The sequence below is a fragment of the Scylla paramamosain genome, chromosome 13 (assembly GCF_035594125.1).
Source record: "Scylla paramamosain isolate STU-SP2022 chromosome 13, ASM3559412v1, whole genome shotgun sequence".
Taxonomy (NCBI): Eukaryota; Metazoa; Arthropoda; class Malacostraca; order Decapoda; family Portunidae; genus Scylla; species Scylla paramamosain.
In genome coordinates, this window is record NC_087163.1 from 6,548,693 (window position 1) to 6,562,642 (window position 13,950).

The window sequence follows — 13,950 nt, forward strand, 5'->3', positions numbered from 1 at the left end:
TTTCTTGAATACGAAAAAAGGGAGGTACTGGCCGCGGCTCGGCGCAGGTAGGCACGCCGCTACAATAACAACAGGTGAGGGGCCACGAGTCTCTCTTCCTTTGTATTGAACTATCAGAAATTCCGTAACAAGTCGACCTTTAAGCGATAGAAGCGCGAGGAGGAGGAGGAGGAGGAGGAGGAGGAGGAGGAGGAGGAGGAGGAGGAGGAGGAGGAGGAGGAGGAGGAGAAGGAGGAGGAGGAGGAGGAGGGAGGAGACCGAGTAGGAAAAATATAAGATCGCCAGGGCAAGAAAGGGCCGAAAGTAAAAGAAAAATCATAAGAAAACTGAGGAAAACTGATTGGAATTAAGTCGCTCAGTAGTTTGTTACCTCACGTCACTCCTTCATCAGCAGTCTTGTTATTCCCGCCGCACTCTTTGTTACGAGTTTTTTTTTTTTTCTCTCTCTTCCTCTCTTTTTTCTTGTCAGTCTCCTTCCCCCTTGTCTATTTTTTTTCGCATTCACTTGTTTCCATTTGTTTCACCTGGTCTTTCTTCTCTCTACCTCTCCCTCTCCCTCTCCCCCCCGACTCTCCCTTCCTGCCTCTGGAGCCACAATCAGCAGAAAGAAACACAGTCAGTCATTGTCTCCGCCTCTCGTTAGTTCCGTCGCCTTTCCTTCCTCTCCCTCTCCTTCCCTCCCGCTCCCTTTCCCCCCTCTCCTTTCTTCTCGCTCTCCCTTTGCACACCGCCACATTGTAGGATCATCTGTAATAACGTGATTCTAAAAAAAAAACGAGATAAAAGATGAAAATAAAAAACACCATTATTCTCTCTCTCTCTCTCTCTCTCTCTCTCTCTCTCTCTCTCTCTCTCTCTCTCTCTCTCTCTCTCTCTCTCTCTCTCTCTCTCTATCGACAGGTACTTAATTAGCATCCTCTCTCACCTCCAATACAAAACCAGTGAGTCGAACCAACAGAATAGTATAAATCTTCCATCCTGGGTGTGAAAATGTTCCTGAAGACATAACAAGGACACCAGAAAGGCTAATCATCATCACATCTATGCTGATTACGCGGGGAGGGGGAGGCTGGGGAACAAAAAAAGAAAACGGGGAAGAGAGAAAACAGGAGGGGATACTAATGTGGGATGGAAAGACGAGGTAGAACAGAATTGGGTTTGTGTGAAGGTTTTCATCTCTCCCTCCCTTCACTGCTTACTACTCCTCTCCTCCACATTTTACTTGCTCCGCCCCAATCCCCTCCCCCGCTTTTCCTTCCCGCCATCCATCTTGCTCTCTCACTCTCCTCCCTCCTCCTCCCACTCCCTCCTTCCCGCTGAGAAACCAAAATTGCCTCCTGGGGGGTCATCAGAGGAGGAGGCGTTATTGACCAGTGAAGGAGGAGGAGGAGGAGGAGGAGGGAGGAGGAGGAGGAGGAGGAGGAGGGATGTGGAAGAGGTGGATGTGGGGGAAAGTGACAGAGAGGAAGGGGAGGAAACTTAAATGAACGAACAGTGTACAATGTGGGGGAGAGAGGCGGAGTGAGGGAGATTGAGAGAGAGAGAGAAGGGGAGAGAGTAACACGCATACAGTGGAACAGATAAAAATTTTCAAAGCAGCTGTCAGGATGTTGGGCTAAAAGTTGCATAGAAAATAGTGAGAAAGCGTGTACTCTCTCTCTCTCTCTCTCTCTCTCTCTCTCTCTCTCTCTCTCTCTCTCTCTCTCTCTCTCTCTCTCTCTCTCTCTCTCTCTCTCTCTCTCTCTCTCTCTCTCTCTCTCTCTCTCTCTCTCTCTCTCTCTCTCTCTCTCTCTCTCTCTCTCTCTCCATTGCCATGACGCACTTCCCCAAATTCGTATCATTTCCCTGTTGAGTTGGAGAAGGCGAGCACACACAGTACATCAGTGGTAGCCAGCCTGGACACCGGCCACACGCAGACCACTGGTGCACTGAGGCGGCGCAACACTTCCTCCCTCGATACCCTTATTAACCACCGCGCCCTGTGTGCTGAAGGTGATTTAAAGCTGCTAGTTATGCCGGCTACCTGGTGTACCTGGCGCTAAAGAATGATGAGCGGAGGAGGAGGAGGAGGAGGAGGAGGAGGAGGATGAACAAACAGCAGCAGACCTATTCGCCCTAATCACATTATTTATTTGTGATATGTTACAGTATATTATCTTAAAGCAAAGCATGAAAAGACCAAAGGCGAAGGAGGAGACGGAGAAAGAGGAGAAGGTGGTGGTGGTGGTGGTGGTGGTGGTAGTTTAAGGGGTGAGAAGAGGAAGGGAAGGAAGAAGGGGAGCGAGAGAAGGAAGAGGAAGAGGAAGAGGAAGGTTTACACTTACCCCGTCTCTTCTCGTGGATTTCAAGCCTCCCTTTAGATCTCAGCTGAGTCGCTCCTTCATACCTTATAGCTTATTCACCTCCTCCCGCCATCCTTCCTCTCCTCCTTTCTTTCTCTTCTTCCTTGCAGCGTTTCTCCCTCCTTTCCTCCATCCATCCTTTCTCCTTTCTGTCTACTCCCTGCCTTTCCTTTCCTCTCTCTTTCCTCGTCCTTGTCTCATATATTTCTACTCTTCTGGGATTTCTCTCTTGTTCCCTCCTTTCTTCTTTTACTATCCTCTTTCCCTGCCCTTCCTTCTTCCTTCCTCTTTCCTTCCTTTCTCATCTACCTCCTTCCTCTATTAATCCTCGCTGGGAAATAGTTCGAACTAATGAAGAGATACGCACAGGTGTGAAACATAAACACTCACATGTAGTCTTTGTTTGCCCTCCCGATTCTCTTAATTTCCTGTATGTCTATCGGCCTGTCCGCACCTCTCTCTCTCTCTCTCTCTCTCTCTCTCTCTCTCTCTCTCTCTCTCTCTCTCTCTCTCTCTCTCTTTCCTACCTGTCGATAATAAGAATTTTCATTTGCTAGAGGAGGATTAGGGTTGTAGGGCGGGGATGGATGGCCAGGTGGATAGATGGATAGGTGGATCAAGGGATAAAAGAGGTGTAGGGGTGGGAGCACATTCTTTTCTTCCCTTACTAAAATCCCACTCCCCTTTCCTCTCCTCCCACCACCCACACTATCCTGCTTCATTACCTAAGAGGGTCCTTCTTTGCTCCTCTCTTCCCTTTCCCGCCTCCCTCTCTCTATCTCCCTCTCGCTCTCTCTTCCTCCCCTTTATCTTTGCCCCTTTGTGTTTGATATTTCCTCCTACGCTTCCTTTCGTGTCATTGCCTGTTCATCTCTCGTTATCAAACTTCCCTTGTCATTCTTTCCTTCCTCCTCTTCCTTTTCTTCGCCTTCTTCTTGCCTGTGGCAGTTCCTCTTTTCATGTCTCGTTTCTTTTTGTTGCTGTTACCTTTTTTTTTTGTCGTATTGCTCTCCACTTCTTGCATTACTCTCTTCCGCTTTCATTCCGTCTTCTGGTTATCATCTTTTATTTCTTTGTTTTGTCTTTCTCCTTTTCTTTTCGTCGCCAATCCATTACAGTTCCTAAATTTCCTCTTTAGTGCCTTTTCTTGCGTCGTGTCGCTTTCCTTCCTTCGTTTCCCCTTTTCCGGACGATTCTAAAACCCGTATTTTTCGCTTCCTTCCCCTCCTGCTCCTCAGTGAAGGAACTGAAGCAATCAATACATCGGCTGCAGATTTACCTACTTTAAAAATACCGCAATAATTTGTGGCCGAAGCACGACCACTAAACTCAACTAAGTGTCGGAGCATAAGTTTGTGTAAGGGGCCTCCTCGCCTCCCCTTCCTTTGCCTGCATTCCTTAGCACCTCAATGTGAACGAAGGAGCAAACCTCTTTGGCACGCCGGTGACGAAGCATCAGCATGGCACCACTCGCGTTAACTAGCCTATTTCAGCATCTTCCAGGCAGCCAGCTAGCCACCTACCCAGCCGAGGCCGTCCAGCCAGCCTGCCACCTACCCAGCCAGCCAGTAGTCTCGCGCAGCGGCTCAACCATCACTAGGGTAGGAGGGCTCTGAGGCTGGCAGTCTCACCCGGCCCGCTGCCTGGGACGCGCGCGCTGGACGTCTCGCAGTGCCAGCCTCGTTTTCTCTCCGCGATCACACTACGCCTTCAGGAATGGGAGCCCAACAGTCGGGTAGTGGACGGGAAGCAGGGCCAAACAGTGCTACAATCTGCCTGTAGTGCTCGCTATGTGCTAGTTAATGAGTAAGATGAATGAAAACGCTGAGTAAATGTACCTCATCCCCACCCCCGTCCTCCACCTCTTCTCGCCCTGAAGTTTACTGTGCGTTGGAAATTTGTGTTGCGGGTCACGGGACCGCCATGACCCGCTGATTGTGGCGCGCGAGTGTTGTGGTGTGTTGTGCCGCCCTGCTGCCGCCGCCGCCGCTATGGAGGGGCACGCGTTGTCCCTCACACTGCTGCTGCTCCTCGCCTCGCCGCCCTCGGCCCACTTCCTCGAGATTAAGAAGAGTAAGTATTTTATTCTCGCTTCGTTTAATTTCTCTTGATTTTTTTTCCCTCGTCTTTCTCTTTCTCCTCTGGGAACTGTGAACATCATTTACTGAGAGTGACTTTTTGTTGGGATGTTTTTTAAAGGTTATAAATGTCTCTGCTAATTGCTGCTACATTTTATCTTTCATAAATTATGTTTCTCTCTAGAGTGAAGGCAATCAACGAGGCTTAAAAAATAACCTTCTCTTATATGTGTGTAATTTCAACATATCAGCTGTATGTTCTGTGTTCAAGTCTGCAACCTTTGTATCTCCTCCTTCCTTTCATCACTGTTATCAAATACATTTCCTGAAATCAAATTAGGAGTCGAATGATTAATGGCTGGGGAGTGAAAATTGCCTTATTTTTTTCGTCGCTCAGAGTTCTCTTTTTTTAAATCCACCATATTTCCTAAAAGATCCAATTTCCTCCCTTGATTACTTTGGACCTTCGCTAAAAGATTTCACCCCCACGCCCTCTATCTTTCTGTTCTACACTGTGCCCATCCTCGCGATGTCTCGGGAAAGCAATACAGCTTTCTTTGACAAGTCTTTCAAGTGTCCCCTCATACAGTAGCAGCGTCTCTTGTACTCGTGTATCTGAAATTTGTGGGTTTCAATTTCCTTTACGTCGAGATTGAAGCATTTCCTTGCTCGCCGTAAACAAACGTACTCAATTCCCATCTCCACCCTACACACACACACACACACACACACACACACACCACACACACACACACCTTAATAATCATTGTTCACCGATACGAAAAATCACCTTTAGACGTTTTCCCAATAATCAACGTCCATTTGTGCTATTTCCCACGAGTTCCCCATTAATTTATTTATGCAGAGAGAATCTGATAGGAGAAGGGGAGAGAAAAAAATCAATCGTCTAATTTTCTGTTATTTCCCGGGAGACTTGCCGTTCCTTGGGCAGCGCTGGGTGACGGTCCCGTGTGCAGCAGCTGTGTGAGGAGTGAAGTGTTGTTGGGGGCACCTCTTCACTTGGAATAAATGTAAATAGATCAATTAGGCAGCGAGAAAGAGGGCTGTAAGAGAGAGAGAGAGAGAGAGAGAGAGAGAGAGAGAGAGAGAGAGAGAGAGAGAGAGAGAGAGAGAGAGAGAGAGAGAGAGAGAGAGAGAGAGAGAGAGAGAGAGAATAATTGATAGCCACTTTGCACAAATTAATAAAAGCACATGAGAGAGAGAGAGAGAGAGAGAGAGAGAGAGAGAGAGAGAGAGAGAGAGAGAGAGAGAGAGAGAGAGAGAGAGAGAGAATAACATATAACCAAATGAATTAAATAACCCCCCCCCCCAAAAAAAAGTACCTTCGTTCTTTGCAAACCAATGGTCAGTGAGGCAACACATTTCCCGCCATTTTTCTCTCCTCTTTCCTCGGCGCGGCTCAGTCCTCTCATCGAACTTGGTGGAGCAAATGCGATTATTTCTTGATAAACGCGACGGCGGAACCACGTCAATTGGCACTTAATTTCATTACGAGCAGCGCAAATTAAAGATACACACCAACAGAGAGGTGATGTAATACGCGACGCTATTTGTCCTGGCGGGAAAATGACATGAAAAATGAGTGGTATATTTTATCTGTATTCAATTTTTTGTCTGCTTTTTTTTATCGAGCAAATGAGAAACGAAAAAAAAAATAAAAATGTTCGTTCTACCTGTATTCCAATATTTCTGACCCCGCCTGGGATAAACACGATAAAAGTGAGTGTTTCTTCTGTATCCAGTTGATTCTTTTCCCCACTTACTCGGACAAAACAGAAAGAAAATGAGTATTCTTCCTGTTTGCGTTCGGTATTGTCTGAGCATTTTTAATCGCTCCACCTGTGCATTTGCAACTGTGTGACCTTTTCTTCTAAACATTTTTCTAAAGGTCACTTGAGACGTAAGAGCATCAAGACAGTACGTATTTTTTATCCACTTCGACACCGATACGCTTACACATCCAGCCAATCATAGCAAGGAGAAAGGCTGGCTGAAAGAGAAGCAGGAAAAAAAAAAAAAAAAAATTGAAACCCACCATAACTTAGAAGGGCCATACTAACGTGGGCCATAAGGGTAATACTGCGTCTGAATCCACTCGTAACACGCGTGAGTTTAGGGACGTCCATCTAACTTGTCTGGCGAGGGAGAGAGAGAGAGAGAGAGAGAGAAAAAAAAAAGTACACGAATACATTGAAACTTGGGCTTATGCACTGACATCCCAACTTGAAACACAGGCCGGCCGAATGTGGGAATAACACACACACGCACGAATAGAACCGATAAACACACGGAGATACAAAGAAAAAAAAAAAAAAAACAGAACGCAGGAATACATTGAAACTTAGTACTGTACTCTCAAAGCTTCCTTCGCCTTACCTCGACTACTTTTAATCAACAGACTGTGGTGGAAGTTATCAGGATTTTCAAGAGTGTTTTCATGATATTAGTGATGGTTTGAGAGAGACTGTGCATCACTTAAATGAAAACACACACACACACACACACACACACACACACACACACACACACACACACACACACAAGGGGATCCTCCTAACAATTTATGGGATCTTTGAAAACAGTGCGTATATATTTATTTGAAGGATAAGAGAAAGAAAACGAAAAAAAGTAAAGGAAGAAATACACAGACAGTAAACAAATAAGAACCTAAATCACATAAGGAAGTGTTGTTATAAGGGCAAGTCTTCCACAACACAACACAACGCAACGTAACACACGGGACAAAGACTTTAAGAAGCCTTAGAAGCACGGACTGACATCGCAACTTGAAACATGAGCTGGTGAATGTGGAATAATACAAAAATAGGTAGACACAAGGGGAAGGAGAAAAAAAAAAAAAAAAAAGGCCGCACGTTACTAAAGGCTCCGGGTCCATAATATCCAGTGGTGTTCGCAGTTTGTCCCTCACGGCGCCATAAAGTAACCGGCGCCAGTTTATCGCGACATAGAGCGGCACCTGGTGAGTGGCGCGGATCCCAGCTGCGCCCTAACTTTACAAGGGGAAGCAGTTGGAGGTTCCCTGAGTCACCTGTGGCAGCTACATGTGCCTTCACTCCCACAGACTGTCCGCCCTCACCGCCTCCTACGCTCTCGCCTCCCAAGCACTCTCGTCTCCTCTCTTCTCCTCTTCTCCTCCACTTCTTTCATTATAGTTTATTCTTGTGTTCTCTTTCTCCTTCTTGTATTTCCTTCCTCTCAGGCTTTCTTTAGATATCGACCTTCCATTCCTTCGGTCTGTTCTCTTCTCTCCTTCTCCTCCACTTACTGTCTCCTCTTCTCTCCTCCAACTCCTCCTTCTCTTCCACTTCCTCCCTTATAGAATATTCTTCTGTTTGCTTTCCCCCCTTTTTCTTTTTGTCTTCTTTTCTTTTCTCTTTTTGTCGTCCACTCCCTCACATTTCCATTCCTTTACTTCCTCCTTTTATATTTTATTCTTACGTTTCCTCTCCCTCCTTCTTTACATATCATTTTTCCAATCCTTCTTGCCTCGTCCTCTCCTCTACTTCCCCTCTTGCACTATATTTTTGCATTCCTTTTTCCCTCCACTTCCTTTTTCTTAACATTATCGTTCCTCTTCCTTACATCACATTTTGCTTCACCTCCTCGTGTCTCCCCTGTACTCCTCCTCTTCTTATTCTCTTTTTGGTATTTTCCTCTCATTTCCTTATCACTGTTTATTCTTGTATTACTTTTTTCTTTTTTCTACGGTGCACACCACCCATTCATTTCCTGTCAGGTGTAGCTGTAGGGAGTGACTGGTGGGGAGGAGCCTTCGTCCTTACTATCCAAAATCTAGTTTAAAGTAAATTGTGAGTGTTGCTGTTTGTTCTTTCTTTGTGTTCATTGGCACCTTGCTCTTCTCTTCCTCTTTCTTTATCCTTCCTCCATTACCTTCTCATACCTCATCCTCTACTCCTTCACGTTTCTTCCCTCTTCCTTCTCCTTCTTCTTAGTCTCCTTTGCATATCTTCCCTTCACCTCCTCCTCCTCCTCCTCGCACATCTTTCCTTCGCAACACTTTCCCAGTTCCTCCCTTCTCGCATTCCTCTTCTCTTAAGCTCCACTTTTACATTCTTCCCTACATTCCTTTCCATTAACACCTGCTTCCACTTCCCTCTCCCTCTACTTCATGCTCCTTCCTCTGCTCTTTCTCGCCGCACTCCTCACAGCTCTCAGCCTTCATGCCTGCTCCTTAATTCTTCATCACAGCAAATATTCTAAGAATTCCCTCTTATTTTATCTCACTCTCACTTAACTCCTGTCTTCCGCACTCTCTCTCTTTCTCTCTCTCTCTCTCTCTCTCTCTCTCTTACTTATCTCTTGTCTTCTGCAGTGCTTTTTTATCCTCCTCTACATTATTCTGTACTCTCTCTCTCTCTCTCTCTCTCTCTCTCTCTCTCTCTCTCTCTCTCTCTCTCTCTCTCTCTCTCTCTCTCTCTCTCTCTCTCTCCTCATCCCTGGGGCTCAGTGTAGGATACCAAGAGCAAGAAAAGAAGGTAAAAGAAGGAAAATAAGAAAAGGTTCCCGCGAGGCATGATGCTTTTTCACTTGTGGGGCGACATAAAATATATTTGTTTTGACTAGCACGGTCTCAGGTGAGCAGGACAACGCCTTAGTTCATTTACCTTCTATTTTTATGCATCGGAGGTAGGGTGGCGGTGGTGATGGTGGTGGTGGTGGTAGTGGTGGAGGTAGTGGTGGAGGTGGGTGTTCTGGTTCTTTTCCTTCCACTTCTTTCTTTTATTTCCTCCACTCTCTCCACCACGCCCCTTTAACGTCAACACCCGACGAGTATCTCCACAATTTCCTTCGTTTTTTCCTCTCTTTTTTTTCCCCTTCCATGAACTTTCTAGGACACTTTACCCTCACCTCCCTCCTTAGGTGGAGTATCAAGTTTCAATTTTTCTCTCTCTCTCTCTCTCCTCCTCTCTCTCTCTCTCTCTCTCTCTCTCTCTCTCTCTCTCTCTCTCTCTCTCTCTCTCTACTTTTTTTCCCTACGTTCCCCTTCCCGCCAATCAAAGTAGCCACAATCCTCATTTACACACACCAAAAATCCAATCCACCAAAATGTAAACTCTCTTACGTAATGCCGCAGTCTAGTTAGAAGATTGATACACTAAGCAGTATTTAACAGACGCTCTCCAATTCCTGCAATCTCCGCCCACCTCTTCTGCCACAGTGAGTGTAAATCTTCCTCCTCCTCCTCCTCCTCCTCCTCCTCCTCCTCCTCCTCTCAGCATCTCCATAACCTCGTCCTACTCCTTTACTCTCCCAGCATACTCATCTTCTCTCCACACACCCAATTTTCTCTCTCTCTCTCTCTCTCTCTCTCTCTCTCTCTCTCTCTCTCTCTCTCTCTCATCTCTCTCTCTCTCTCTCCTCTCTCTCTCTCTCTCTCTCTTCTCTCACTGGGTTGCAAGTTTGATCTTCATGTCTCGTATTTACTTAATTCTTCCTTCCTTCATTCCTTCCTTCTCTCCTCTTTTCACTTCCGTTAAATCCAAAATAATCTTTCTCTTATTTCTTCCTTATTTTCCTTTCCCTTCTTATCATTCACTAACCCCCTAATTATCTCTCTCTCTCTCTCTCTCTCTCTCTCTCTCTCTCTCTCTCTCTCTCCTCTCTCTCTCTCTCTCTCCTCTCTCTCTCTCTCTCTCTCAGCGTAGCAAGTGACCAGGAGCTCGTCCCTCGCCAGCGATGATTAAGGGCGCGAGGGAAATGTTTGGTTGATAATATGTTTGCATTTTTACGCGTCACTCAGCTAATAGAACGTAAACTAATTAATCCTTTTCGCATTTCGTGTTTACTTTTCCCAACACGAAAAAAAAGAAAGAGTTGACTAATTTGCATAAACCTCCAGTGATATGTTTTAATTTCACTAAAATTATGTTGGCTTCATCACCACGTGCCTGCTTCTGCCCGTCCTCTTTCAACACCTCCTCCTATTATTTCTATTTTCCTTCAAGTGTTTCTCATCTTTCACTTTCTCAACATCCTCTTTTCCTCTTAATACTCCTCCTCAAGTGATTTTTTTTTTCTTGTTCCCTAATCAGCACTCAGCATTTTCTTCTTAATATTTATTTCGCACGTGTGAGATGAGGTGGTTCCGAGCCTTCTCCTAAGGTAGCGTGGCAATAATAAGCCGATGCAGAGGAGGCAGTTGGGGAGCCAGCGCCGCCTGCTCCTCCTCCTGCTGCTGCTCTTTCAACTTTAAAAATTACTTTGAAATACACTCATGAAGAAACGGAGCGTCTTCCTCCACGCAGGTTCCTCGAAAAGTTTCTCACCCTCCTAGTCTATTTTTTTTTATTTATTCTTCAGTAATGTGTTTGTGCCCCATGGCCCTGATGAGCCATTTTGTATCGGCTGTCAAGGTGTGTTTCAGGGTTGGGCGTACCGTGCTCCCGGCGATATGTGACCTTAAGCGGACAACCATATTGCTTTTTTCTCAGTCCATTTTTGTCGTCAGTAATGCGTTTGTGCCCTGTGGTCTTCACTGGTCGCTTTTGCCGCTTGTCACAGTGGGTTCCAGATTAGTGGACTCGTCTGTAATGCAACGTGACCTTAAACGAACCATTACGCCATCTTTTCCTCCGGTTTTTTCTTCAGTAATGTGTTCGTGCTCTTTGCATTTTATCACTCACTTTTATCGCTTGTCACGCTGAGTTCTGGATTACTGTACGAGTCCCTGGTGCAGCGTGACCTAATACAGACCTCCATGTTGCTTCTTCCATCTCGTTTTCTTTTCCGTTATTTTTTTTTCCCCAGCCTTTCACGTCCCTGCGGCGTTAGTATTCCCCGCGGTTTGTGAGGGAAGAGGATTAGTGCGAGCGTATCCTTGAAACCACTGTCGTAAATTTGTGTGGACGTTTCGGTCTGTCTTTCAAGGTGTCATTTACTTCGCTCCACCTCAATAAAACCTTGGAGGCGAGTTCTTTTCCTGTCTTTCAACCTCCCTGGCTCTCCCTCTCTCCTCTCTCTCTCTCTCCGTTTCTCAAATCGTAACTCTCTCGATACACGGACACACGAAATCGAAGAACACCACTTACTACACAGGAAATGCAAGTAATCAGAAGTTTCGTCATCTAGCATACTACGCACCCCTCTCTCTCTCTCACTCCCGTTCCCTCCCTTGCAAGCCTCGCCGCAGGGCATGAACCACTGAATATTTCATCAAACAAGTGAGCAGTGGAAATGTTGCCCTGCGGGAGGGTGGCGCTAAGTGCAGTGGAGACTCTTAAATATGCTGTTTCCGAACTGTTGTGGTGTAGAAGCAAGAGAGAGAGAGAGAGAGAGAGAGAGAGAGAGAGAGAGAGAGAGAGAGAGAGAGAGAGAGAGAGAGAGAGAGAGAGAGAGAGAGAGAGAGAGAGAGAGAGAGGATGATTGATCGTTCAGGAGTTTTACGGTAGCGCAACCACACGGATTATTCAGGAAACACAGACAAACACAGAGACATGAAAAAAAAAAAAAAAAAACACCGCCACCGCCACCAATAACAACACCAACGCACATGAACCCACCAATGAAAACAACCTTAAAATAAAACACGGATACGAAACATAATGATGAACACGAACATAAGAAAAACAATTGTGAGCGATAAAAAACAGAAAAGACAAACTTCAAAAAAATATCTTTATCTTTAAACACCTCTTAGTTTTATTTATTAAGAAAACTTTTCCAGCATCACAAACTTCAAAATAAAGCCTTCTCAAGCTTTAAATACTCGTACAAAATACCTTTTTACTTTCACATCCGAAAAAGGAAAACAACTTCAAAATGTTATACACAAAGACCATCAAACACGAAAAAAAAAGAAAAGAAAAAAAGAAAAGAAAAATAGCTTCACTCATAAAAACCTTGACGTTGAGCACTTAATTAAAAAAAATCTTACTTTCAAGCAATCCTAAGAAAAAAGCGACATCTACTACTATTACTACTAATACAACACTACTACTACTACTACTACTACTACTACTGTTCACAGAATAGGAATAAGAATAAGAAGAGAAATGACCATGTTATCAGACAGACACATCCTATACCTACACATCCTCCTCCTCCTCCTGCTCTTCTCTCACAGCTTCCTATCACTCCTCCCGGCGTCAGCTTTATAACCAAGGGCGTGACGGGGCCGTAAACACGAGACAGACCGTAACTCCCGCGCTTACTGGCCCTCAAATGACACTCCGTTATTATTATTGACGTTTTTATGATCTTGTGAAGAGCTGAGTTGTGGTATTAAATGCTCAATGCGGGACGGAGAGGGAAGTGTTTGTGTTCGTAATGTGTGTGTGTGTGGTGTGTGTGTGTGTGTGTGTGTGTGTGTGTGTGTGTGTGTGTGTGTGTGTGTGTGTGTGTGTGTGTGTGTGTGTGTGTGTGTGTGTGTGTGTGTGTGATCGATGACCTAGAAAGCCGTCCTGTAAGTGATCACGATTTATTCAAAACCTGTAATCAACCTCACGCTAAGAGAGAGAGAGAGAGAGAGAGAGAGAGAGAGAGAGAGAGAGAGAGAGAGAGAGAGAGAGAGAGAGAGAGAGAGAGAGAGAGAGAGAGAGAGAGAGAGAGAGAGAGAGAGAGAGAGAGACTGATAGGTAGAGTGAGTGGGTGACTGGAGTAAATTCTTTCAACTTCAACATCAGTTTCTGGAAAGGCAAGTTCACAGAGTATCAAACACCTTTCATAATGAGACAATTCTTCAAACATGACAAAAATAGAAGCAGAGTTTGTTTGCTATCTTAATTAGTGTTCATTTACTGATCTGCATTTTCAGACGTTAATTAATTACTTCACTTTTTAACTGTCTCACGTGAAGCGGGACGAACTGAGGAGGAGGAGGAGGAGGAGGAGGAGGAGGAGGAGGAGGAGGAGGAGTAGACGCAGAAGCATTCATTAGGTCTGTTCACATAATACCCTTAAGGTGACCCGCTTGGATGGTTCAGTATATGTGACACGATTCAGAAGCTTCAGTTAAAATTTGAACACTTTTCTGCTTCCCGCTGACATTAATGTGAATCAGCCGTACATATCGATATAAAAATCCAACATGAACGATAAAATTTCATACGCTGACTGCGCTCCATTCGTTCTTTTCACTTGCTTTCACTGACGTACTGAAACACGATTATTGTCTGTAGTTACTGCGATAGATAATTCCCGTTTAGTTTCTGGTAATGGCAGAAAACAAAAAAAAGATGGGCAATATATCGAACCAAAAATTACGAACACTACATGATTACACATACGCACACTTGCCTAGTACATCTACTTGTTCGCCTTTATCCACACACACACACACACACACACACACACACACACACACACACACACACACACACACACACACCAGACAAACAACAGTGTCCCAAAAAACAAAAATAAATATGAAACGAATAAATATGAATGGTTTCTTGACTTATATTCAACACATCCATAATTTGGTGGTGATAAATATTAAAACTACACTTAAATTACATTTCTGTGTGTGC

General features: G+C 44.9%; 1 protein-coding gene across 1 annotated transcript in view; it reads left to right on the forward strand.

Moving 5' to 3' along the window:
* Positions 1 to 2,204: 2,204 nt before the first annotated feature.
* LOC135106386 (protein turtle-like) overlaps positions 2,205 to 13,950 on the forward strand; it is a 77,487-nt gene continuing 65,741 nt past the window's right edge. Inside the window, exon 1 of the mRNA XM_064015350.1 lies at positions 2,205 to 4,415. Coding sequence (XP_063871420.1) covers positions 4,334 to 4,415 — 82 coding nt within the window. The 5' untranslated portion in view covers positions 2,205 to 4,333. The remainder of the gene's footprint in view (positions 4,416 to 13,950) is intronic.